The sequence below is a fragment of the Salmo salar genome, chromosome ssa02 (genome assembly GCF_905237065.1).
Source record: "Salmo salar chromosome ssa02, Ssal_v3.1, whole genome shotgun sequence".
NCBI lineage: Eukaryota > Metazoa > Chordata > Actinopteri > Salmoniformes > Salmonidae > Salmo > Salmo salar.
This window is the reverse complement of record NC_059443.1, coordinates 79,891,758-79,919,516: the sequence shown is the minus strand read 5'-3', so window position 1 is coordinate 79,919,516 and position 27,759 is coordinate 79,891,758. Positions and strand designations below refer to the sequence as shown.

General features: G+C 44.4%; 1 protein-coding gene across 2 annotated transcripts; it reads left to right on the top strand.

The window, feature by feature from the left end:
- Window positions 1–2,020: 2,020 nt before the first annotated feature.
- LOC123731554 (uncharacterized) lies at window positions 2,021–25,318 on the top strand. 2 transcript variants are annotated; one of them, XM_045710920.1, is made up of 5 exons: window positions 2,021–2,374; window positions 17,858–18,026; window positions 18,143–18,222; window positions 18,321–18,416; window positions 24,942–25,318. In XM_045710920.1, the coding sequence occupies exons 1-5, from the start codon at window positions 2,317–2,319 to the stop codon at window positions 25,010–25,012; spliced, it is 474 nt and encodes a 157-aa protein (XP_045566876.1). In that variant the 5' UTR covers window positions 2,021–2,316; the 3' UTR covers window positions 25,013–25,318. The 2 variants fall into 2 exon arrangements, with proteins under 2 accessions (XP_045566876.1, XP_045566875.1); XM_045710919.1 differs by having other exon boundaries at window positions 2,079–2,374; window positions 18,321–18,668.
- Window positions 25,319–27,759: the final 2,441 nt, after the last annotated feature.

The window sequence follows — 27,759 nt, the reverse complement described above, 5'->3', positions numbered from 1 at the left end:
TGTCTACAGTGCTTGCTGCCACTAAATGCACCTTGGTTAGGGCATGTTCAATTTCTTGCTCAAAGCCACGAGAGGGCCTGTGACTGTGACGTTTAGCCTCGTGTAAGGCTGTCAGGAAGACTGTATGTTTTTTTTCTCTCTGTCAGATCTAATCAACTTCCTGCCCTGCAGATTCACTGCCTCTGTTTAGCGACCCAGCGACCGGACAAACATGCCCGTTACCATGGAGACACTGTGAACTTAATTGATCAGGGTATATGAGAATATATCAATAGAATGTGCTTTTCAGGGTTTCAGAGTGAGAAGCACCAATGATACTTTCATTCTGGTTTTGATTGATTAAAGTGACACCTCTAACCTAAACAACATTTGATTATAGACTACTGTCCTTATTTCTCTCTCTCTCTCTCTCTCTCTCTCTCTCTCTCTCTCTCTCTCTCTCTCTCTCTCTCTCTCTCTCTCTCTCTCTCTCTCTCTCTCTCTCTCTCTCTCTCTCTCTCTCTCTCTCTCTCTCTGTGTGTGTTATCTATCTCTCAGATAGATTGGGCACCAGTGTCAATAATAGAATTATGTTTATGACAATGTAGATGTTGGTTGACTGGTTGATATATCTGGCCTCCCGCCTATACCCTATACCCTCTTCCTCTCCACCCCCGCTCTCTATCCTCTCCTATTGTCAAATCAAATCAAATCAAATCATCAAAATCATCAAATCAAATCAAATGTATTTATATAGCCCTTCGTACATCAGCTGATATCTCAAAGTGCTGTACAGAAACCCAGCCTAAAACCCACGGTGGCTAGGAAAAACTCCCTAGGAAAAACTCCCTAGAAAGGCCAAAAACCTAGGAAGAAACCTAGAGAGGACCCAGGCTATGAGGGGTGGCCAGTCCTCTTCTGGCTGTGCCGGGTGGATATTATAACAGAACATGGTCAAGATGTTAAAATGTTCATAAATGACCAGCATGGTCAAATAATAACAATCATAGTAGTTGTCGAGGGTGCAACAAGCACGTCCGGTGAACAGGTCAGGGTTCCATAGCCGCAGGCAGAACAGTTGAAACTGGAGCAGCAGCACGGCCAGGTGGACTGGGGACAGCAAGGAGTCATCATGCCAGGTAGTCCTGAGGCATGGTCCTAGGGCTCAGGTCCTCCGAGAGAAAGAAAGAAAGAGAGAAAGAGAGAATTAGAGAGAGCATATTTAAATTCACACAGGACACCGGATAAGACAAGAGAAATACTCCAGATGTAACAGACTGACCCTAGCCCCCCGACACATAAACTACTGCAGCATAAATACTGGAGGCTGAGACAGGAGGGATCAGGAGACACTGTGGCCCCATCCGATGAAACCCCCGGACAGGGCCAAACAGGCAGGATATAACCCCACCCACTTTGCCAAAGCACAGCCCCCACACCACTAGAGGGATGTCTCCAACCACCAACTTACCGTCCTAAGACAAGGCCGAGTATAGCCCACAAAGATCTCCGCCACGGCACAACCCAAGGGGGGGGCGCCAACCCAGACAGGAAGACCACGTCAGTGACTCAGCCCACTCAAGTGACGCACCCCTCCCATGGACGGCATGGAAGAACACCAGTAAGCTAGTGACTCAGCCCCTGTAATAGGGTTAGAGGCAGAGAATCCCAGTGGAGAGAGGGGAACCGGCAAGGCAGAGACAGCAAGGGCGGTTCGTTGCTCCAGCCTTTCCGTTCACCTTCACACTCCTGGGCCAGACTATACTTAATCATAGGACCTACTGAAGAGATAAGTCTTCAGTAAAGACTTAAAGGTTGAGACTGAGTCTGCGTCTCTCACATGGGTAGGCAGACCATTCCATAAAAATGGAGTTCTATAGGAAAAAGCCCTGCCTCCAGCTGTTTGCTTAGAAATTCTAGGGACAGTTAGGAGGCCTGCGTCTTGTGACCGTAGCGTACGTGTAGGTATGTACGGCCGGACCAAATCGGAAAGATAGGTAGGAGCAAGCCCATGTAATGCTTTGTCGGTTAGCAGTAAAACCTTGATATAAAACCTTGTCCCATACAATCTATACTCTTATTTATGCTTTGGGCGAGTGCACTGCAGTTCTCCCTCGAGTTTGTGACCCCGACTATGAATACCACTGCAGTAGATAATAGAAGACTCTGAGAGAGAGGAGGAAGAGGAGGGGTCGTTGGGGTGTTTTCCAGTAAAGAATACTTTCACTTTCAACGGTTTTCTGAAAAACAGAAGTGCGAGCGCATTTCTTCTTCAACTCGTCTAACAGAATAGTGGAATACTTCACCGAGGGACGTTCGTTGATAGTTAGATGGAAAATGGAGATTGTAATTGGTCTACTTCTTTCATCATTGTCTCTGTATTGTGACTTCACCGGTAAGTTAGACAACTGTCTAATTCCACAACTCTGTTTATGTATTTATTTTTATTTCACCTTTATTTAACCAGGTAGGCAAGTTGAGAACAAGTTCTCATTTACAATTGCGACCTGGCCAAGATAAAGCAAAGCAGTTCGACACATATAACAACACAGAGTTACACATGGAGTAAAACAAACATACAGTCAATAATACAGTAGAAAAATAAGTCTATATACAATATGAGCAAATGAGGTGAGATAAGGGAGGTAAAGACAATAAATAGGCCATGGTGGCGAAGTAAATACAATATAGCAATTAAAACACTGGAATGGCAGATTTGACAGTAGATGAGTTTGCAAAGTAGAAATACTGGGGTGCAAAGGACAAGTGCGGAATTAAGTTGAGTTTAATAGTTTAGGTATTTTTCTGTTTTGTTACCTTAAATATATTTTAGTACTGTGCATTTGATTTCAAGTATTTTAGATAACTAATGGCTGACAGTGAATGGTTGAATTCTTCCCACCATTGTTCAATGACGTACTAAATTCCATGTGTGTGTACCTGTTAGTGGTGCGCGGGTCAGCTGTTTGTTCACCCGCACCCGCCCGCAATAGCTAATAACCCGTCCACAGCAACCCGACTATATGTGATAAAGTGAAAGTCTGAGGGCAGCACCCAACCCTAACCCGCAAATATAGAAAATATGCTATAGGCTACAGTCAAAGACGCGGAACGATGTTTTGACAGGGGGAGTAGGATTTTTTTTAAACCTGATTTAGATATAAATGATAATTTCCGACATTTTGGTAGGCTATTTGTTAGTCAACTAATCAATAATTAGATGAATGTAGCTTCTCTTTTTGTTAAAATAATTTTATATCTTTATGATAATAATCAACAATCAATTCGCCTTGACTAATGCCCAAGGTTTGTAAGACAATGGGTTAAAATAATTAGGCAAGGACTCAGCTTTCCCACACTGTTTATCACTATCCAGAGCTCAGCCTGTTCTTTTCCCTCAAGGTTAAGAACTCTTTGAAGCTTTTACTCCCTTGACCATCTGTCTCCTGCTGTCCCTCCTAATGGCATACACACATTTCTTTCCCTCTCCAGTGGTTCCTGGACTTTCTTGAATTAATCAGACTAATCGATCCCTACATTGATCATTACATTGATTATTCATTAAACCTGCTGTATGACTAATATTTCATCATGGTTTATTGATTCATTTACCTTTATTAGATAATTCTCTTATCAATTCCACCCTTAAATGATTCAATAATTCACCATGATGATCACATGCTATAAGTAATCACTAATAATCACACACTATATGGAAATACAATAATCACCCACTATATGGAATTACACATAATCATACGCTATATGGAAATACAATAATCATGAAATCACACGCTATATGGGATTTAATTGTGATACAATGATTAAACAAGACTAATACATAATTATTCCTCCTATACCCATCAATGACAGTCCTAGGCCTATTTCCAATTATGACACTTCGATTCAGGATTTTCATCATAATTTTCATTAAAGGAACAGTCTATCAAAACGTTGAAAATTCAATCAAACATTTGAAAATTGTTTCATCAAACATTGACTCCTCGTGATTAAAAGAAACGGAGCCATCTTCCTGGCCTGGAGGCCCGCATTCGCCATCCCACTGATCGGAGCTCAGAATCGGTCTATATCTCACCATCTGCTGCGTCATCGATCTCTCTAGAGTCCTGGTGATTAAACCTCTCATACATGGGACGAGACAACATCCACACAACACAAACACACTCATACAGGTGAAAGCAGCCCATAATACAGTTCTTACAACACTTTTCCATTTCCCAAACATGGGATGTGTTATCAGGAATGTACGTGCAGCAATGAACCTAATCATTCTACCTACACTGCCCTCTTCTGCCAGTAACATATCGAGAGTCAGTCTATTTTACCAGGTCATGAGGGAGGTGGCGGATAATTGGTCAGAGAACCTCTTTACTGCATCCCCGTTTTCATTCATGAATCTCTGTTGATTATAAAAAAATGTCATTAATCCAATCCACATTTCTATTTATTGTCAACCACCAAAATAATGTAGTGTTAATGCCTTCACATATTTGATTCATAGCTTTGTATTCATCTGGAACTTCCCTGAAGATGCCAATAGCATCCATCTAGACAAAGCTACTCCCATCCTGGTCAAAACTCCTCCTGTCCCTACTTTAGCCTCCTATAACTGGCCTCTGATGACTAACTCGAACTGGTTGGACCAATAACCCCAGGGCGCAAGTTTCTAACCACCCTTTGTGGTAATTTCTGTCGTATGCGTCCTTTACTGGTACTAGCCCACCCTTCATCAGTTATAGGTGCTGTGAGGTTAAAACCTGTTAGGGCTAGGGGGCAGTATTGACACGGCTGGATAAAAAATGTACCCGATTTAATCTGGTTACCACTCCTACCCAGTAACTAGAATATGCATATACTTATTACATATGGATAGAAAACACCCTAAAGTTTCTAAAACTGTTTGAATGGTGTCTGTGAGTATAACAGAACTCAAATGGCAGGTCAAAACCTGAGAGATTCCTTTACAGGAAGTGGCCTGTCTGACCATTTCTGGAACTTCTTTGCCATCTCTATCTTTTACTAAGGATCTCTGCTCTAACGTGACACTTCCTACGTCGTCCATAGGCGCTCAGAGCCCGGGAAAAACCTGAATGTCGTCATCCCAGCCCCAGGCTGAAACACATTATCGCCTTTCTCAAGTGGCCGATCAAGGGACTCTGGGCTTAGGCGCGTGACCTGACCGCCCCCGTCTTTGTGATTTTTTCCTCTGTTTGCCGAAAAGGAGATTCCCGGTCGGAATATTATCGCTTTTCTACGAGAAAAATGGCATAAAAATTGATTTTAAACAGCGGTTGACATGCTTCGAAGTACGGTAATGGAATATTTAGAATTTTTTTGTCACGAATTGCGCCATGCGCGCGACCCTTCTTTACCATTTCGGATAGTGTCTGATTGATTCCTTATTCTGTATGTCACTCATCAGTGTATTATATAGTTTATCTTCTACTTCTTCTCAATGACAACGGTATCCTATGATTAGTACCGGAAGGTGGTGGATCTGAATGTATCAGAAAGGTTACCAAACTATGATGCAGCTCAGAGTCTCTACTCTTCCCAAAAACCGCCAACCCTCTCCTGCCCTTAGTCTCTCTGCTAGGTACCACCCCATACTCACACCTCTAGGAGCACACACAGTGATGAACGGTCGGTATAGGAAATCTTCGTTAAGGAGGTAACCCCCGGACCCTGTTGGTATCGGTTCTTCTCCTAACTCTGTGTGTGATCAGCAGGGTTCATATGTGTACATACCTCCTTGCAGTGGGTAATGTGGACCCAAGTGACTCTTTCAGCTTTTCTAATGGCAAAGGCAGTGGTTTAACAGAACCTGGTATTGGCCTTCCCCACGGGACTGCTACCAGTCTTTTCTCCTCAGGGACTGGATCCACACCCAGTCTCCTGGTTGGATTGAGTGAATCACCTTCTCCTGTAATTCACCTGTTGAACACAAAATCTTGGACATACGGGTTTGGTTAACAAACAGTCTTCTCATGTGCTCTGCTAGTATTTCTTCAATTTCCATGTCTACCTGTTCTGGTATCTCTAACTCTGGCATTCTGTAGGCTCTACCTGATTAGCTAAACTGTCATCCATCATTTAAAGAGATGGCTCCTAGTAAACCAACTCTAGGGATAATATCTGGACTTAATATTTTAGCTACCATAATCATGTCCACCAAGTAAGTTGGGAACGCTTCTACCCATTTGCTATACTTATCTATTCTTGTTAAACACCCCGTCTTCCCCTCAATTCGGAATAGTTCAATAAGTCCAATTCCAAATGTTGGAATGGATCTTCTTACAAAAAAAAATTTGTTTAAGTAATTATCCTCTAGGCCATCACTCTTTCCTAACTACTCTACTATACTTCCCTCCCCTTGATACATTGCTTAGCCTATGTATCAATATTGCTGCGTATCCATACAATGTCTTTGGTAAGATCAGTAAATGATCTTCTGTCAGACCTTCTCTTGTAGGATGCCCCATTTCATTTTCCACATGTCCAATTCTCCCTGGGGCCTTCATCCTTGGCTATCATTTAACAATCCTCTGTCAAGTTTCTTATCGTCTTTAAGATTTATCTATGCTGCTTTGTATGGTTTTAAATGTCTATGTGCTTGTCTGTGTAAATAGTAACTTTTCTCTCCTTTCTTATTTCACCGGTTCTAGTCAATGCTACTATTTCGGCCTACTGTGCAGAATAGTGTCTGGGCAATGGTTCAGTGTCTAACACCTGAAACCAACTAAACTTTCATATCTCCTCCTAGTGAATTTGCCAAACAAAAACTTAAAATCAAAACTAAAATACATGCCTGCCAATGGAGCCGATAGTCTCTCCATGAATTAATATCCTAAAGCTAAGTGAACCAAATTCTCTTCCTATCTACTCCTGCTGGTCCCCCTTCTTTCTTCCTGCTACTCCCCAACCCTCAAGGTTTCAGCAGTGCAGGGGAGGATCTCTCCGTCTGCCCTTCTATCTGTCTCCAGCTTTTTGTCATAACAGAAAGTATCAAATCTGGGTTGTTTCCAAATATTGACTAAATGTCTCATTGTCTCCTTGGTTGCACTCCTGAACTTTAGAAAAATCAACCTGTCTAGATATTGCATATCTACTTAAATTTATCTCGATACCCTCAATAATCCTGGATCACCTACAGATGTCATATATCCCTGTCCTGTTGATATAAGTCTACCATTATTAAACTTATTAACAACAAAATATAGTAATACTAGTATATCAATTCCACAGCCTTGTTGTGTTAAATCTCTTACACTGAATTCAACAACAGCTGACTTCCTAAGGGAAAATAAACGTATCTAGATCATGTAAAAAATACCCCTGCTACTGGTCAAAATATTTTCAAATAACATAATCAGATCAAAATGACTAATCTGATTTACTCCACCAAGAAAAAATATTTTACCCTTAATGTTCTAGGAAAATAGACTTAAGGAAGCCTACCCTTAGTCTAAGGCTTTGCCCTTTTAGTCCTATCATTGGTTCAAATGATCAATTGTGTCTAAGAGCTTTAACTCCATCATAATATCACCAATGACCTTAAATTCACCATCCAAATGGCTTTTCAATGTGGCTGATCAGACCACACAGGAAAAGTCACCAGAGGGGTCAAAAAGTCATACCACCCTTTCAGAACCATGTTTCTTACTACATTAAACAAATGAAGGCTTAGAACTTCATCTACATTTTGTATCCCAGGTTTCCCAGAACATTCCCTATCAAAAGAATTTAATGTGTTTATTAAAACTCTGAAAACAAGACACGCCCCAGTATCACACAGAAATGTGATTCTCTCTCCCATTACTGTTAGTGTCAAATAGGGTTTCTGTTTTTGTTGTACTGCCAAATCAATTGTAGCCAATTCAAAAACTTCACAATCGCTGTTTATAACTAAATTCTGAAAATCGTCCTTCCCCTCACTAGTGTCTGTTCCCCCGCTCTCCATAGTTAGTCATGCCTCCTCCTCTGAGTCTGGCTGGGGGCGCCTGTCCTTCTCTTTGTATCTGTCTCTACTCCCTCTCTGGCCTTGCTTACTTCCCTCAGATCTGCTAGCCCCCACCCTACGAGGTTCTGTTTGGTGGCACGATTTATCTCGGGACGCATTCCACTGAGGAAAGCAATTTTTAATTGCTGATAATACGGGGCATCAAATCCATCCACTACCGGGGGTTCTATTAAGCCACTATTAGCGTTGGACACGTCCTTTAATCTCTCTAGGTATTGGCTTATAGTCTTATGAAATGTCCAAGGGTTTAAAAAAAATATAATGTATATCACCACAATTCTGTCGCAATTATTAATTTCCGCTCCTTATAATTCATTAGATTTAGGTAACTGCCTTTTCCATGATTCCGTCATTCAAATACAACTCCCATTCTCTATAAATCCTTAAAACAGGCCATTCAGTCCACAAACAACGTACTTTATCGACTCTGTCTTTCTATTTAAACTAAACAAGCTATCAAAACGTTCGGTTTCTATCTTAAACAAACACTAACAACCGTATGGTTCCAGTCATAACATAACAAGAATTAAATTACATTTTAGTCCCATGGTGCATGGGCTGGGAACCGAACCCGGGCCCCCTGCATGGTAGGCAAGAATTCTACCACTGAAGCACTACTTGTTATGTATGGTACGACGTGCTGTACGTCATACTGTACGTTGTTATGGTTTACGACAGTGTGCTGCTTTATGGATGAATGGGTTGTCAGGATGAGTGGCACATGTCATTAAACGACAGAGTGATGTACAATGTGAAACCGTGCAGACGTGCGTTCTTCTACAGCTAGGCTAGATATAACATTGGCAACGAAGATGGCTGAATTCAGTTTACCACCGCCGGCACCATTCCTCGCCGTGCCTGGCGAACCTCCAGTCCCGTGGAATAACTGGCTTGATAGCTTTAACACTTATATCGAAGCTATGGACTTTTCTACAATCTCCGACAAGCGGAGGACAGCACTGCTCCGTCACTGCCTCGGTACAGAGGGACAAAGGATTTTCAGAGCGCTTGGATCGGCTCCTACATTCACTGCTGCAGTCAGCCTCCTACGGAACCACTTCGCCGGGAAAGAGCGAGTGCTCCTCCGACGCTACCGGCTACGGAAGAGACACCAACGGCCAGGTGAGTCCATTCAAAGCTATGTGGCTAATCTGAGGGATTTGGCTAGCTCTTGTAACTATGGGACACTTCAGGACGAGATCATCAGGGATCAGTTGATAGAGGGGACGTTATGTGAAAAGACAAGGGAGAAACTGCTTTTGGAATCGGATAATTTACAACTAGATGGAGCTATTAAAATAGCACTCCAGGTTGAAGCGGCGTTGGAATGCTCTACTATGCTAACAGACAGATCTGCAGCATACACTCGGCCCCCAGCCATTCTCACACAGCAGCTTCAGCCCGAGCAGGCGCACTACAACGATCACGCGCTGTGCATGGCCTCCCACGTTGATAGCTGCATGGACACAGACACCGGCATGCCCGTGCAGCAGGCACACAGACAAACGAACAGAAGTAGCTGTGGCAACTGCGGGGATAGCTCTCACAATTCAAGGGCTTCAAACTGCCCAGCCGTGGGAAAATATGCAAGAACTGTTCAAAATACAATCACTTTGCAAAAGTGTGTCGTTCTGCCCCAGCTACTAGCTCCACCCAGCACAGGCCCTTAGTTTCATCTCACTCTCAACATGAACGCACGGAAATTCGAACTGTCTCCACCAACCATGTGTCATTCAGGACATGCACTGTGCAGCTGGGTGAGGTGGGTTTGCCTTTGCTGCTGGATACTGGCGCTGCGGTGTCATTGCTCAACCTTGCCACTTACTACAAGTTTTTCAGTCCCCTACCACTCCAACAGCCCTCCACTGCCCTGTGTGGGTACGGTAGATCCAAGATAGACATTGTAGGCACCCTCCAGGTCCCAGTACACTACGGCACCAAGCATCTGCCATCATTCACATTTCATGTTGCAAAGCGGGGTGCCAACCTCTTGGGCCTCGACCTCTTCACAGGCTTGGGATTCACGCTGAGCGATGACAGTGGGTCAGCTATCCACCAGGTTACCTGCACATGGCAACAGAACTGGCCAACTCTTTTTGATGGACTGGGCTGCCTCACAGCCTTTACTCACAGGCCCCTAGTGAATCCGGAAGTGACCCCAGTCATGCAGCACCTGCGGCGCATTCCCTTTGCACTGCGTGATGACGTCACAAAAGATCTCCAGGCACAGTTGGATGCAGGCATCATTGAGCCAGTCAACGCTGCCCCCTGGATTTCAAACTTAGTCATTGCAACCAAAAAGTCAGGTGGAATCCGGACCTGCGTGGATCTTCGTGCTGTGAACAAGGCCGTTGTCCCGGATAAGTACCCGTTGCCTACAGCTGAGGAGCTGACCGCACAATTCCATGGCTCCAAGATCTTCACGAAGCTTGACCTTCGTCAGGGTTATCTTCAGGTACCCCTCCATGCAGCTAGCAGAGATCTCACTACCTTTGTCACACATGCTGGCGTGTTCAGATATACACGCATGCCTTTTGGACTTAACTCCGCCCCCAGCTGCTTCCAGAAGGTGATGAGCACCATCCTCGCTGGAATACCTGGGGTGGCGGTCTATCTGGATGACATCGTGGTCCACGGTCCTGACCTCCACATCCATGATTATCGACTCCACAGAGTATTCAGCGCTCTACTGCAGAACAACCTGACCCTTAACGGTGGAAAGTGCACCTTTGCAGCTCCAGCCGTCGAGTTTGTGGGGTTCCGCCTGTCGGCCAAAGGCATTGCCCCACTCATGTCGAACATTGAAGCCGTCCACAGGATCCCGGAACCGACCTCAGCCTCTCAGGTGGCATCATTCTTGGGCATGACAGCCTACTACCTCCGGTTTCTGCCCCACTACTCCCAGACCACAGCGCCCCTTCGCCAGCTCCTCAAGAAGGATGAGCCATGGGCCTGGACAGCAGCCTGCTCAGACGCGGTCCACTCACTGAAGAGCCAGCTCACCACAGCCCCAGTCTTGGCTCACTTTGACCCCGTCTGCCCCACCATTGTCACATGTGACGCCTCAGCTGGAGCACTAGGAGCTGTCCTCTCACAGCTGCAGAATGGCATTGAGAGGCCCATCGCCTTCGCCTCAAGGGCCCTGAGCCCCACAGAACAACGGTACTCTGTGGGCGAACGAGAAGCACTGGCCTGTGTCTGGGCGTGCGAAAGGTGGCACCTCTACCTCTATGGCCGTCTGTTCACGCTCCGAACCGACCACCAGTCCCTCACAACGCTACTGTCGGCATCAGGAACTGGCCACAAGCCACTTCGGCTGCACAGATGGGCCGACCGCCTCAGACAGTACGACTATCAGCTGAAGTTCACTCCAGGGAGGGATAACGTGGTGGCAGACCTCCTCTCACGCTCCTTTGACGCTCCTACTCCGACCGTCTTGCCAGACGACAACGAAACAGAGCTCGTACAAATGCTTTACGCTCCTCTTCAGTCAGTCGTCTCACTGGAGGAGCTGAAGCAAGCATCGGAACAGGATCCCACACTGTCTACCCTGCGCACCTACATACGCACTGGATGGCCAGCACACGTGCCGGAAGAGCTGGCGACTTTCGCCAGGGTGAAGCACGAACTGTCTTGCTGGGAAGAAGTCTGTGTCTCTCGAGGGTTTTGCACTGTGGTCCCAAGTGGTCTGCGTGCGCGTGTTCTATCCATGGCGCACGAGGGGCACTTGGGCATAGTGAAGGTCAAACAGCGATGTCGAGACCTTGTGTGGTGGCCAGGCATCGACCACGACATTGAAGCCCTGGTCAGGGATTGTGCTGCATGCCTCCTCAGTGGGAAAACAGGACAGTCCGCCCCACCCCCCTGCAGCCTCTCGCATGGCCGTCCCGCCCCTGGGAGCACATCCAACTGGACATCTGTGGCGAGATCCATGGTCACGCAGTCCCTCACCATCAGCGCTTCCTGGTGGTGGTGTATGACCTCCACTCTAAGTGGCCAGAAGTGGTTCCTGTCGGAACTGTCACAGCACAGGCCATCGTGGACATCCTAGACAGCCTGTTCACAAGGTGGGGCCTGCCCCTCACCCTTACCACGGACAATGGGCCCCAGCTAATCTCTGCCGAGTTCTCCTCATATCTCAGCAACAAGGGAATCAAACACATCCGCACGGCCTACTACAACCCACAAGCTAACGGAGGGGTGGAACGCTTCAACCAAACGCTGAAGAACGGCATCAGAGCGCACCTGGTCCAGGGGTGCACGTTCCAAACTGCTTTGAATCAAACGCTAATGCACTACAGAGCAAGCAAACACACAACAACACAGGCCTCCCCGGCATCCCTCATGCTAGGTCGTGAGATGGAACTGCCACTGGACAGACTCAGAACACAGAGAGTTGCAGAACTGGCGACTAGGTGCACCCAAGAACAGCAGGCAGTGACCAGGCACCAAAGAGAAATGAAACAGCGTTTTGACAAGGCACACAGGGTGAAGAAGTCGATCATCCAAGTGTCTGACTGGGTCCGAGCCCGACGGCCTCAGCGGTGCAACAAAATGGCCTCATTCTGGTCGGCCCCCTGCAGGTCAGTCGACAACTGGGGCCCGCCACATTCATGTTGAGCAATGGATCACGCTGGCACGCCAGCCGACTCAGAAAAGTCCCTGCCCCTCAAGGAATACGAATGCACACAGAACAGACATGCAGGCCAGAGACGCCACCAGATGGACCTCCCCCCACCACTACCACCCGAGCCCCAGCCTCTACGGGCTCCCCAAGGGCCAGAGCCACAAGCGGTGGCGGTTGAAGAAAGGCCTATGCGGGCACGAACTCGCCCTGCTCATCTGGGGGACTACTTAACCTCTTTTCATTCTTAGGCTCCGGTAGGTGTCTTAGTCAACCTCCAGGTTAATGGACTGAACTGGTTAGTTTGGAGAGTCCTTCTGTTTAAAGGTTAATGTTTTATTTCTTACAGGTATCACTCTAGGTTCTTGCCCTATGGACATTTTATATATGGTACCAGTCCCTGGTTTTGGAAAGGGGGGGGAAATGTTATGTATGGTACGACGTGCTGTACGTCATACTGTACGTTGTTATGGTTTACGACAGTGTGCTGCTTTATGGATGAATGGGTTGTCAGGATGAGTGGCACATGTCATTAAACGACAGAGTGATGTACAATGTGAAACCGTGCAGACGTGCGTTCTTCTACAGCTAGGCTAGATATAACACTACTGTTCATGTTTACAATTTCGGTAGTTGTGTCCTACTCGGTCACAATGTTTACAGGGTGTTTTACAGTCTCTGGCGAAATGTCCTGTTCTATCACAATTAAAACACATCCTCTCTCCGTCTTTGTCAGCGCGTCTCCCTGTTTTTCCCCTTCTGTCTACAGTGTCTCTATCCACTTTTCTCAATAAGTTTGCTAAATCCTGTTCTCCTCTCTGTCTATCCCTAAACTGTCTCTGTCTACGGTTCCTTGGTGGGGCCTTACAATCCTCTGCCATGTGGCCGGTTATATTGCAGTTGTAGCACTTTCTGTCCTCGGGTTCTATCCACTTTCTACATAAGTTTGTTAAAACCTGTTCTCTTTTCTGTGTCTCTTCCTCTCTACCTCCCTTGTTACCCAAATCATTGTTAGCAACGCCCTTATCCCTGGCCCCCTCCGCTCTCTTCCTAGCTTCTGCCAGCCAAACACGAGCGGTGTCAAGGCCCTCTGTGCGCTGCTTCTCTGTCTTATCCCCACAGACCCTATGTATATGTATTTGTTTTATCCTTAATTCCAATCTTTCAACATTTAAACATCCATCCTCCATTTCGGGCCAAAATAAAATGTTCCTTTTATCTTTTCCCAGCATAAAACGTTCATCTCCCGTCAATACCGGGATCTCCTTAGAGGATTTACTACCCATGTCGTTAAAGTACACTCGTATTTCTTCAGCTTCTTCTCCCAATCTAGAGTTTTAGAAATATTATTAATTCAAATCTATCTTTTATTCTATGTGCTTAAATTTATACAACTCCGAACCAAATACGATCAGTGTCTACTCGTTGTTAATCTTTATGTGTATGCTATTTTACCGTTATTAACCTAGAATTTGGAGAATAATTATTCACATGCTTCCTGACATATTATTTATATCTCACACGTATACGACTATAAGTTCTTCTTATTTTCCTGTCGTTCCCTATGACTCTTGACTTTATCAATATATCTTTCACATTAATTTATACAACTCTGGACCCAATACTAGAATTTTAGAATAATTATTCGCATGCTTCCTGACATATTGTTTATATCTCACACGTATACGACTATAAGTTCTTCTTATTTTCCTGTCGTTCCCTGTGACTCTTGACTTTATCAATATATCGTTTATGTGTAACAACACCTATTAATTTCCTTAATTATCAATATAGAGATGTTCTGCTAGAATGATTGATCCCCCACACCGATCCTGATATACAAACACCGCAACCCGTTTTATTTTAGGTTTTACTGCCTGTTTTTCTTCTCACGATTGTTGACTGGATTCTCCTCACATGCAATCACTCATCCCAGCATAATCACTCTATCTCTCTCGAAACTTTATCTATAGAGGGGACTCTTGAACGGACATTAGGTCGCATACGTATGCAACTATAAACTATTTTCCAGTGGTCGTAAAGCCCTAGTTAACAGCCTATTTATCTGTTGCTCCATGTAACTCTTGACAATAATATCTGTTTCTCACTCCGCCATATTAGGTCTCACTTCACCCATAGATATCAGACCCAAAGCCGTATTTAGGTACCGACTATCCCCCTATGGACTCTTAACCCTTTTACGTTATCAGGTTCTCACCATAAGACTTAGTTTAGTTTTATGCAGTGGCCACAGTTGCCCAGGGTCGATTTCGGACCCTGTCTCTCTTTCGAATTCGTATCTTTCTGAATTTACAACTAATTACTAACTTCCATTCGCGCAGAATACTTGATTTCCTTTAAAACCGATTTTTCTCCACGCGAACTTCTGAAGCCAGGTCACCAGCTATAACATTCATCGATTTCAGCGTCTAACACCCAGAGTACATTAAAAACCTCTACATCAATGAGATTTTGAATTTACAACTGATTCCTGTCTTCTATTCGCGCAGAATACTTGATTCCCTTTAAAACCGATTTTTCTCCACACGAACTTCTGAGCCCCGGTCACCAGCTATAACATTCATCAATCTCAGCGTAGAGTACCTTTCACTCACAACAATCGCTTTTGCCTTACACTCTCAACAATCGTTTTTGTCTTTCACTCACAACAATCGTTTTCTCATCAAATGCCAACACCCAATTGTGTCCCTTATTCCATCATGCAATGCAGCCATACAGGTGTATTTCCCATTTCAACATACAATGCCGACATACAGGTGTATTTCATACAATGCAGACACACAGGTGTATCACTCATTTCACTATGCAATGCAGCTTTCACTCTTATCAATCGCTTTTGCCTTTCATTCACCACAATCGCTTTCTCATCAAATGCCAACACCCAATTGTATCCCTTATTCCATCATGCAATGCAGACATACAGGTGTATTTCCCATTTCATCATGTAATGCAGACCTACAGGTGTACCACTCATTCCTTATTTAATGTAATCATACAGGTGCTATTCCCCAAAACTATGAATAAAGTCTACTAACCTTATAATTTGCAGCTGAGGTTTTCAATGTTCGTTGAATCTCGTCACCACCTCTGTCGCGTACCAGTTTGCCACCGGCCTGTAAAGAACCCACAGAAAAGGGCCAGGTCTTTGATTTACGGATATTTCATCCGCCCGTGCACGGTTTCCGTGTCTCCTTGGAACGACAGCGGCAGTTTGAAATCCGGCTCGAAGGACCAATTGTTAAAAGAATTGTATATCTTTATGATAATAATCAATAATCAATTCGCCTTGACTAATGCCCAAGGTTTGTAAGACAATGGGTTAAAATAATTAGGCAAGGACTCAGCTTTCTGCAAAAGGTTTCTGTAGCTTTATTCAGAGAACGTTCTGAGGTCAGGATAACAAAACAGTCATTATATAGTTCTTGCTTACTTACGCACATGCATTTACACACAATCCGTTGGTGACCTGCATCCCCCATAAACTTCTCACACTGTTTATCACTATCCAGAGCTCAGCCTGTTCTTTTCCCTCAAGGTTAAGAACTCTTTGAAGCTTTTACTCCCTTGACCATCTGTCTACTGCTGTCCCTCCTAATGGCATACACACATTTCTTTCCCTCTCCAGTGGTTCCTGGACTTTCCGGAACTAATCAGACTAATCGATCCCTACATTGATCATTACATTGATTATTCATTAACCATGCTGTATGACTAATAATTCATCATGGTTTATTGATTCATTTACCTTTATTAGATAATTCTCTTATCACTTTTGTCATTATTTGTTGACCTAGAATACTAAATAAACCTTTGATCAACATAATAATTTAATCGATCGATAGAATGAAGCTTCATTCCATCTAGTTGACATCTGTAAAGTTTTCTCTGTCATCTTTTGCAGAGCAAAGATGTTTAGGGACCGGGGAGAAAATACAATAACATAATAAAACGGGAAAGGTTTTCTGTGCAAAATGTCCAAATGACAACAATTTGACCGGTTGTATACTGTGAAATAAAGCTGTGAAAATGTTTATTTAATTTTTTTTTTATTTTACCTTCATTTAACTAGGCAAGTCAGTTAAGAACAAATTCTTCTTTTCAATGACAGCCTAGGGACAGTGGGTTAAATGACTTGATCCAATATGTTTCTAATAAGACTGTTGTTCGGGATCGATGCCACATATTTTATGTGGTTGAAATACTATCAGGTTTGATTATGCTTAATGATAAAGATATCATCTCTCCAGATGGTATCTAACTGAGCATTGCATTCTCTCAAGATGCAGAACTAAATAAATCATATTTCTCCACACCTGTTCCCAAGTCCACATTTTGTCTGCATTTGGTGTATAATTTTACTGCAAGAAATGCTTAGTTCTGCAAGAGTTAATATTAAGGCTAAGTGAGAAATTATAGACCTACCAACAGATTTCCGTTTCCATGTAACCCATCTAAACAGTAGGCTACAGTTCCCTTAGCATGCCATAGCCCTATTTGAAGTCCTGTCTTGTGACTGTCGAATTTATACAGCGCCTCCCAATCAGCACTCTCTTTTACCACTTTACCACTTCTTTTCCAAACATTACTTTTCTGGCCCTCCCTTCTCTTTATTTTCAACTTGCCTTTTGCAGCATTTTGTCTTATTGAATTAAACTTCGACAATGTCCTTTTTGCCTCCATGGATTGACGTTAACAGTTGCTGCCAGTTCCCAAAAGCATTATTTGTCGATTGTCAGTGTAGGCTACTTGGCGCGCGTGCAGTTAAATTCTACAGTTTAGGCTTATGCACTAATACCAGATAGCCCAAAATAATGTTAGAAAAACCTCATTGTAGCCTGTATAAATTGAATTCAAGAATTACATACACATTTATAGATTTTTTAAGCTGTTGTTTGTCTTTATTCAACTCACCCGCCCTTCAGCCACACAACATTTAAAGGACCCTAAACCCGTCCACCCTGCCGTGCGGATTATGAGTCAACCCGCGCATCACCTGTGTGCATATGCATTTGTGTGTGTGCGGTATGCGTGTGCATGTTCTTCTTCTTGTGTGTGGCTATTTCTGGGTTATGGAGTGTAACATGCTGTGGATAAACATGCAGATACATAAACATTAGGCAATAATATTGTCCTGTTTTGTTTGAAAAACAATAAAATAACAATAAAGCTTTAACTTGACCTTGGTCTTCCAGATGCCGAGTGCCTGGTGATCAGTCCTGCCAGGCTGGTGGTGAAGTATGGAGACCCAGCTTCAGCCAAATGCACCTTCGATCAGCCTAAGCAATTGGGCTGGGAGGCGACCGAGGGAGGGGTGGGTCTAACAGACATGGAGGGGACGTTCCTCAACTGGAGGGTGGACAGGTAAGAGAGGCAGACACCGCTGAGACTTTTAAAACTAGTAAAAAAAAAAAATGTTTTAACGTTATTTTCATTGATTTATTTTAAATGCACTTTAAATATTTCATTTGATTTAACAGTGTGACTGACTGGAATATCAAACCAACATGCTACACAGAAGCAGGCCAGTGTCAGAAACAGCTGGACATCACAGTTTATAGTGAGTGACTCTCCCTTATCTTCTCTGGAGTTTCTGAATGTATTCTCAGTGTGGCTCTGCACTGTTAAATCACTGTGTGTGTTTCCATTCCTCCACAGAGCTTCCAGACAGTGTGTCCATGACAGGCCCCTCAGGTCCGATGGTTGAGGGGAAAGAGTACGAGTTTAAGTGTCTCATCCAGAAGGTCGCTCCAGGTAACAGTCTCAATGTGGCCTTCTACAAAGCCTCTGCCATCGGTAGAAAGACAAAGACATTGTTATACGCACCAGATGTACCAAGGCAGACCACCAAGGAACCTATTAGTGGGGAATATCCCCTGCTGTGGTCCCCCAGTAGAGGTGATGATGGGGCCCAGCTCTGGTGTTCAGCCCTGTTAGGACTGGGAGAACTGGGACCCCAACCTCCTCCTGAAGTGGAATCAGAGCCCTTCAAACTCACCGTGCACTGTGAGTCCATCTGTTTCTCTGTTACTCGACTGGTGTCTGTCTAGGTGGTCTCTCTGTCTCTCTGCTCTCTCCTTCGTGTCTCTGCTCTCTCTGTGTCTCTGCTCTCTCTGCTCTCTCTGTGTCTCTGCTCTCTCTGCTCTCTCTGTGTCTCTGCTCTCTCTGCTCTCTCTGCTCTCTCTGTGTCTCTGCTCTCTGTCTATGATCGCTGCTCTCTCTGTGTCTCTGCTCTCTGTCTATGATCACTGCTCTCTCGGTCTCTGCTCTCTCGGTCTCTCTGTCGCTCTACTCTCTCTGTCGCTCTACTCACTCTCTACTCTCTCTCTACTCTCTTTCTCTGCTCTCTCTGTCTACTCTCTGCTGTCTCTGCTCTCTCTGTCTCTCTGCTGGGGGAGGAAGACAAAGCGATTGGACAGAGAGGGGAGAGGGGGCAGAAGGAGGGATAGGTAGAGGGAGGGAGACAGGGCAGAGGGAGGGAGAGAGGCAGAGATAGGGAGAGATAAAGGGCAGAGGGAGGGAGAGAAAGGGCAGAGGGAGAGAGAGATAAAGGGCAGAGGGAGGGAGAGATAAAGGGCAGAGGGAGGGAGAGATAAAGGGCAGAGTGAGGGAGAGATAAAGGGCAGAGGGAGGGAGAGATAAAGGGCAGAGTGAGGAGAGTGAGGAGAGACATCTGAGAATCTGACTGAACACTACTTGAATGCAACATTACCAGATACATTATAATCTCCTGGAAGGGTGTGTCCCAAATGGCACCCTATTCCCTAAATCGTGCACTACTTTATCCTAAAATACATCCCTAATGGCTCCCTATTCCCTACGTAGTGCACTACTTTACCCTAAGATACATCCCTAATAGCACCCTATATGGTCAAACGTAGTGCACACCTTTACCCTAATCTATATCCGTAATGGCACACTATTCCCTACATAGTGCACTACTTTACCCTAAGACATCCCTAATGGCACCCTATATGGTCAAACGTAGTGCACTATATAGGGCAGGAGCAGGCAACCCGGTAACACTTTATCCATCTGTAGATGCTCTACAGACTATCAACCCTAACCCTCATCTTAACCCTTATCTTAACCCTAAACTTAACCCTAAACTTAACCCTTATCTTAACCCTAAACTTAACCCTAGACATAACCCTAACCCTTATCTTAACCCTGAACTTAACCCTAGACATAACCTTAACCCTTATTCTAAACCTAACCTTAACCGTAAATGTAGTAAGCTTCTGTTATCAATGGATAGTTTGTTGATATTATGACCAACTGGATTATCCAAATAAAGTGTAACTGGCAACCCTGGTTCTGGAGGGCCACAGGCACTTCATGTTTTTGATTTAAACCCACCTGGAAGACCAGGTGTGTTGAATTTAGGCTGAACTGAGCTGATCAATTGAATGTCTTTACGTATAGTAAATAATATACAGTGCATTCGGAAAGTATTCAGACGCCTTCACTTCGCCTTCACACATTTTGTTACGTAACAGACGTATTCTAAAATGGATTAAATCATTTAGGGATTTTTTTTGCAAAAACATTAATAATAAAAAACTAAAATATTCCATTTACATAAGTATTCAGACCCTTTACTCAGTACTTTGTTAAAGCACCTATGGCAGCAATTACAGCCTTGAGTCTTTTTGGGTATGTCGCTACAAACTTGGCACACCTGTATTTGGGGAGTTTCTCCCATTCTTCTCTGCAGATCCTGTCAAGTTCTATCAGGTTGGATGGGGAGCGTAGCTGCACAGCTATTTTCAGGTCTCTCCAGAGATGTTTAATCTGGTTCAAGTCCGGGCTGTGGCTGGGCCACTCAAGGATATTCAGAGACTTGTCCGAAAGCCACTCCTGCATTGTCTTGGCTGTGTGCTTAGGGTCGTTGTCCTGTTGGAAGGTGAACCTTCGCCCCCAGTCTGAGGTCCCGAGTGCTCTGGAGCAGGTTTTCATCAAGGATATCGCTGTACTTTGCACCATTCATCTTTACCTGGATCCTGACTAGACTCCTAGTTCCTGCCGCTGAAAAATATTCCCACAGCATGATGCTGCCACTATCATGCTTCACTGCAGGGATTGGGCCAGGTTTCCTCCAGACGTGATGCTTGGCTTTCAGGCCAAAGAGTTCAATCTTGGTTTCTTCAGATCAGAGAATCGTGTTTCTCGTGGTCTGAGAGTCCTTTAGGTGCCTTTTGGCAAACTCCAAGCGGGATGTCATGTGCCTTTTACTGAGGAGTGGCTTCCATCTGGCACTCTACCATAAAGGCCTGATTGGTGGAGCGCTGCAGAGATGGTTGACCTTCTGGACAGAGGAACTCTGGAGCTCTGTCAGAGTGACCATCGGCATCTTGGACCCCTCACTGACCAAGACCCTTCTTCCCCGATTTCTCAGTTTGGCTGGGAGGACAGCCCTAGAAAGAGTCTTGGTGGTTCCAAACTTCTTCCATTTAAGAATGATGGAGGCCACTGTGTTCTTGGGGACCTTCAATGCTGTAGACATTTTTTGGTACCCTTCCACTGATCTGTGCCTCGACACAATCCTGTCTCGGAGCTCTACAGACAATTCGTTCGACCTCATGACTTGGGTTTTGCTCTGACATGCACTATCAACTGTGGAGACAGGTGTGTGGCTTTCCAAATCATGTCCAATCAATTGAATGTACCACAAGTGGACTCCAATCAAGTTGTAGAAACATTTCAAGGATGATCAATGGAAACAGGATACACCTGAGCTCAATTTTGAGTCTCTTAGCAAAGGGTCTGAATACTATATGTTAATGTATACTGCTCAAAAAAATAAAGGGAACACTTAACCTCTCTAGGCTAGGCGGGACGAATTCGTCCCACCTACGTAACAGCCACGGCTATCCTGTGGCGCGATTTTCAAAACCTTAAAAATCCTATTACTTCAATTTCTCAAACATATGACTATTTTACAGCCATTTAAAGATAAGACTCTCGTTAATCTAACCACACTGTCCGATTTCAAAAAGGCTTTACAACGAAAGCAAAACATTAGATTATGTCAGCAGAGTACCAAGCCAGAAATAATCAGACACCCATTTTTCAAGCCAGCATATAATGTCACCAAAACCCAGAAGACAGCTAAATGCAGCACTCACCTTTGATGATCTTCATCAGATGACAACCCTAGGACATTATGTTATACAATACATGCATGTTTTGTTCAATCAAGTTCATATTTATATCAAAAAACAGCTTTTTACATTAGCATGTGACGTTCAGAACTAGCATATTTGTATTGCTCTTAAATCTTTTTAATGAATTTTAATCTTATTAACACTTTGTTCTAGCTAGCTATTTGTGTAGGTAGCTATCAAGTAAACACAATAATAATAAAGAAATAACATTACAAAAGATACATAACTACAAAGTATTGATCCTTTTGATCATATAAAGTATAAGACATAATACATTCCCCAAACTTCCGGGGAATTCGCTAACATTTTACTAAATTACTCACGATAAACGTTCACAAAAAGCATAACAATTATTTTAAGAATTATAGATACAGACCTCCTCTATGCACTCGATATGTCCGATTTTAAAATAGCTTTTTGGTGAAAGCACATTTTGCAATATTCTAAGTACATAGCCCAGGCATCACGGGCTCGCTATTTAGACACCCGGCAAGTTTAGCACTCACCATAATCATATTTACTATTATAAAAATTTCATTACCTTTTGTTGTCTTCGTCAGAATACACACCCAGGACAGCTACTTCAATAACAAATGTTGGTTTGGTCCAAAATAATCCATCGTTATATCCGAATAGCGGCGTTTTGTTCGTATGCGTTCCAGACACTATCCGAAATAGTAAAGAAGTGTCACGCGCTTGGCGCAATTCGTGACAATAAAATTCTAAGTATTCCATTACCGTACATCGAAGCATGTCAACCGCTGTTTAAAATCAATTTTTACGACATTTTTCTCGTAGAAAAGCGATAATATTCCGACAGGGAATCTCCTTTTCGGCAAACAGAGGAAAAAATCCCAAAGGCGGGGGCGGTCGGGGTCACGCGCATAAGCTAGTGTCTCTTGATGGGCCACTTGAGAAAGGCGATAATGTGTTTCAGCCTGGGGCTGGAATGACGACATTCTGTTTTTTCCCGGGCTCTGAGCGCCTATGGACGACGTGGGAAGTGTCACGTTAGAGCAGAGATCCTTAGTAAATGATAGAGATGGAAAAGAAGTTCAACAAATGGTCAGACAGGCCACTTCCTGTAACCTGAGAGATTCCTTTTTGACCTGCCATTTGAGTTCTGTTATACTCACAGACACCATTCAAACAGTTTTAGAAAATTTAGGGTGTTTTCTATCCATATGTAATAAGTATATGCATATTCTAGTTACTGAGTAGGAGTGGTAACCAGATTAAATCGGGTATGTTTTTTATCCAGCCGTGTCAATGCTGACCCTAGCCCTAACAGGTTAAACAACACAATGTAACTCCAAGTCAATCACACTTCTGTGAAATCAAACTGTCCACTTAGGAAGCAACACTGATTGACAATAAATGTCATATGCTGCTGTGCAAATGGAATAGACAACAGGTGGAAATTATAGGCAATTAGCAAGACACCCCCAATAAAGGAGTGGTTCTGCAGGTGGTGACCAAAGACCACTTCTCAGTTCTTATGCTTCCTGGCTGATGTTTTGGTCACTTTTGAATGCTGGCGGTGCTTTCACTCTAGTGGTAGCATGAGACGGAGTCTACAACCCACACAAGTGGCTCAGGTAGTGCAGCTCATCCAGGATGGCACATCAATGCGAGCTGTGGCAAGAAGGTTTGCTGTGTCTGTCAGCGTAGTGTCCAGAGCATGGAGGCGCTACCAGGAGACAGGCCAGTACATCAGGAGACGTGGAGGAGGCCGTAGGAGGGCAACAACCCAGCAGCAGGACCGCTACCTCCGCCTTTGTGCAAGGAGGAGCAGGAGGAGCACTGCCAGAGCCCTGCAAAATGACCTCCAGCAGGCCACAAATGTGCATGCGTCTGCTCAAACGGTCAGAAACAGACTCCATGAGGGTGGTATGAGGGCGCGACGTCCACAGGTGGGGGTCGTGCTTACAGCCCAACACCGTGCAGGACTTTTGGCATTTGCCAGAGAACACCAAGATTGGCAAATTTGCCACTGGCGCCCTGTGCTCTTCACAGATGAAAGCAGGTTCACACTGAGCACGTGACAGACGTGACAGAGTCTGGAGACGCCGTGGAGAACGTTCTGCTGCCTGCAACATCCTCCAGCATGACCAGTTTGGCGGTGGGTCAGTCATGGTGTAGGGTGGCATTTCTTTGGGGGGCCGCACAGCCCTCCATGTGCTCGCCAGAGGTAGCCTGACTGCCATTAGGTACCGAGATGAGATCCTCAGAGCCCTTGTGAGACCATATGCTGGTGCAGTTGGCCCTGGGTTCCTCCTAATGCAAGACAATGCTAGACCTCATGTGGCTGGAGTGTGTCAGCAGTTCCTGCAAGAGGAAGGCATCGATGCTCTGGACTGGCCCGCCCGTTCCCCAGACCTGAATCCAATTGAGCACATCTGTGACATCATGTCTCGCTCCATCCACCAACGCCACGTTGCACCACAGACTGTCCAGGAGTTGGCGGATGCTTTAGTCCAGGTCTGGGAGGAGATCCCTCAGGAGACCATCCGCCACCTCATCAGGAGCATGCCCAGGCGTTGTAGGGAGGTCATACAGGCACGTGGAGGCCACACACACTACTGAGCCTCATTTTGACTTGTTTTAAGGACATTACATCAAAGTTGGATCAGCCTGTAGTGTGGTTATCCACTTTAATTTTGAGTGTGACTCCAAATCCAGACCTCCATGGGTTGATAAATTGGATTTCCATTGATTATTTTAGTGTGATTTTGTTGTCAGCACATTCAACTATGTAAAGAAAAAAGTATTTAATAAGATTATTTCATTCATTCAGATCTAGGATGTGTTATTTTAGTGTTCCCTTTATTTTTTTGAGCAGTGTATTACCGTTTTTTTATTTTTGTAAAATAGCAAACATTTCTAAAAGCCAGTTTTCGCTTTGTCATTATGGGGTATTGTGTGTAGATTGATGAGGAATTTATTTAATTTAATCCATTTTAGAATAAGCCTGTAACATAACAAAATGTGGAAAAGTGAAGGGGTCTGAATATTTTCCGAATGCACTGTATCAAACATGTCAAATATTGGCAAAAGATCATAATTGTGCTGCCTGTGTAATCACAGCCTAAACATCTGTTTCCCTCCTCAGCATGTTCCGGTCAGGCTGCTGGAAGTGCCATGGTGGCGGTGTTTCTCCTCCAGCTCATTCATTGGCTGTAAGACCACTTCCTGAACCCACTGATTGGCTGAATACATGTGATTATTTTCCAACCCCCTCCCACTGTGGCTGTCTGTCCACTTTCTGCTAACTATTGATTTATAATTGTCAGGTATATGCAGGGAGTCAGGAAGCAGGTGCAGAAGGACAGTTTGATAACGATGATGCTAGTTAAATGAACAATACAGGGGATGAGTACTGAACATGAAAACAAACCTCTACTGCCTGATGACTGAAGCTACCGAGGGCTACATGAAGGGAAGGTAGTCAAGATGATGAAGTCCAGGTGATGGGACGCAGGTGTGGGTAATGATGGGGAGCAGATGTGGGTAATGAGGGTGAGCAGGTGTGGGTAATGAGGGTGAGCAGGTGTGGGTAATGATGGTGAGCAGGTGTGGGTAATGATGGAGAGAAGGTGTGGGTAATGATGGGGAGCGGGTGTGGGTAATGATGGGGAGAGGGTGTGGGTTATGATGGGGAGCAGGTGTGGGTAATGATGGGGAGATGGTGTGGGTAATGATGGGGGGCAGGTGTGGGTAATGATGGGGAGATGGTGTGGGTAATGATGGGAAGCGGGTGTGGGTAATATTGGGGAGCGGGTGTGGGTTATGATGGGGAGCAGGTGTGGGTAATGATGGGGAGAAGGTGTGGGTAATGACGGGGAGCGGGTGTGGGTAATGATGGGGGCAGGTGTGGGTAATGATGGGGAGATGCTGTGGGTAATGATGGGGGGCAGGTGTGGGTAATGATGGGGAGATGGTGTGGGTAATGATGGGGGCAGGTGTGGGTAATGATGGGGAGATAGTGTGGGTAATGATGGGAAGAAGGTGTGGGTAATGATGGGGGGCAGGTGTGGGTAATGATGGGGTGTGGATAATGATGGGGAGCGGGTGTGGGTAATGATGCGGAGCGGGTGTGGGTAATGATGGGGAGCGGGTGTGGGTAATAAAGGGGAAAGGTGTTGGTAATGATGGGGAGAAGGTGTGGGTAATGGTGGTGAGCAGGTGTGGGTAATGATGGAGAGCAGGTGTGGGTAATGTTGGGGAGATGGTGTAATGATGGTTGACAGGGCTGATGGTTATTAGACCGGCGACGTCGAGTGCTGGAGAGAGGGAGCGAGTTGGCGACCTGACCATATCCACATAGAAATGTGAGTTATAGATCTGTCATTCTCATTGAAAGCAAGTCTAAGAAGCGGTAGATCTGTTCTACATGCGGTATTTCTATGCTTCACATTCTTAAGTTTCGTTTTTTTGCTGAGTGATTTCTGCATAGTGCAGCTTTGATTGATTACCATGACAACAATACTTTGATAGTATTACCTTGTAACTTTATAATTTTGCCTTATACATATAATGGAGTTCATTCATTTGACAATGTTATTACTTGCATTTGATTTCACGATCTCAGACCATTCTTGATGACCATTCATTACTTCATTCTACATTTCCTTATTATCTTATGGAGTCAGATCAAATACAATTGACTATTTACTTTGTTCATATCCAAATCACATTGTCTGATTATGGTGAGGACTTTTTTGTTTACTTCTTTCTCTTTTATTATCTGACTGAGTACTGTATCCAGTTTCAATAAATAAAAATCTAGTTTTTACTACTTTGCAAACATTTAGTTTTTTTATACGATGACACATATTGTATATAAAAAAATACATACACAAATACTGTATATGTGTATATACACCTACTGTCACGCCTGCTCCCGCTCTCTGCTCGAGGCTCCAGACTGCCTTCATCATGCACACCTGTCGCCATCATTACGCGCACCTGCGCTTCATCACCGGTCACCATCACGCGCAGCAGCGCATCATTGGACTCACCTGGACACCTTTCATTTCTGACTTCCGACTTCAGTCGGTCAACTGGGAACTATGAAAGAAACGCGCTCATCCCATCTCGGAATCTCTGGCATCGTTCTCTGACCTGAAAATTACTGATGTCATGATTTGACCTCGTTCCCCCCACTTTCCAGTTTACCCGATTAACAGACACATTCACTGTCACCATGCAATCCTTCGTCTATACATTTCTGTGATGTTTTATGGTTAAAAGCAGGGTTCGAATTGAGGGGGTATGTGAGGATATAGGCCTTCTTATAGAGACGTCTAAAAAGCATATGCTACCACTTGTTTGCTTAGCTATAGGAAAAGCAACGGTCCAGATTTTATAAGCGATCTAGACTATAACAATGGTAATCTCCACGATTATTTCCGCAGTCTACTAGCCTATCGAAGGTCTTGGCAATCCTAAACATCACAGGAAATGTGGTTGGTTTATTAAATGCTCTGCAATGTAGAGCTATGCCTAATGCAAAATACCAAAAAGTTAGAATAGGTATGGGTCTATGCATCGACCAAGCAGTTTAACAGATAAAAACATGTATTATTCAGGAGAATCCCATTGAATCAGGCTATGCATTTCAGTGCAGTTGCGTTCTCACTCACTAAACGGAACCGAAAACACCCCAGCCTGTTTTGATCACAGACCATGATGAAGGCTGAACATTTAAGCTGCTTGTCATTGATTTAGCCCACAATTGCCAACAGATTTGATACACATGAATTGACAAACAAAAGCCTGACTAGGATCCCGATTTTCCCCCCACGTCATATGTTTTTACCAATTAGGCTAAATGTATTCCTATTCATTTGCATAGGCTAACCATTGCGATTGATGTTATTTACCATCTTCTGCTTTTTATGAATAAACAGGCATCAGTGTAAACAATA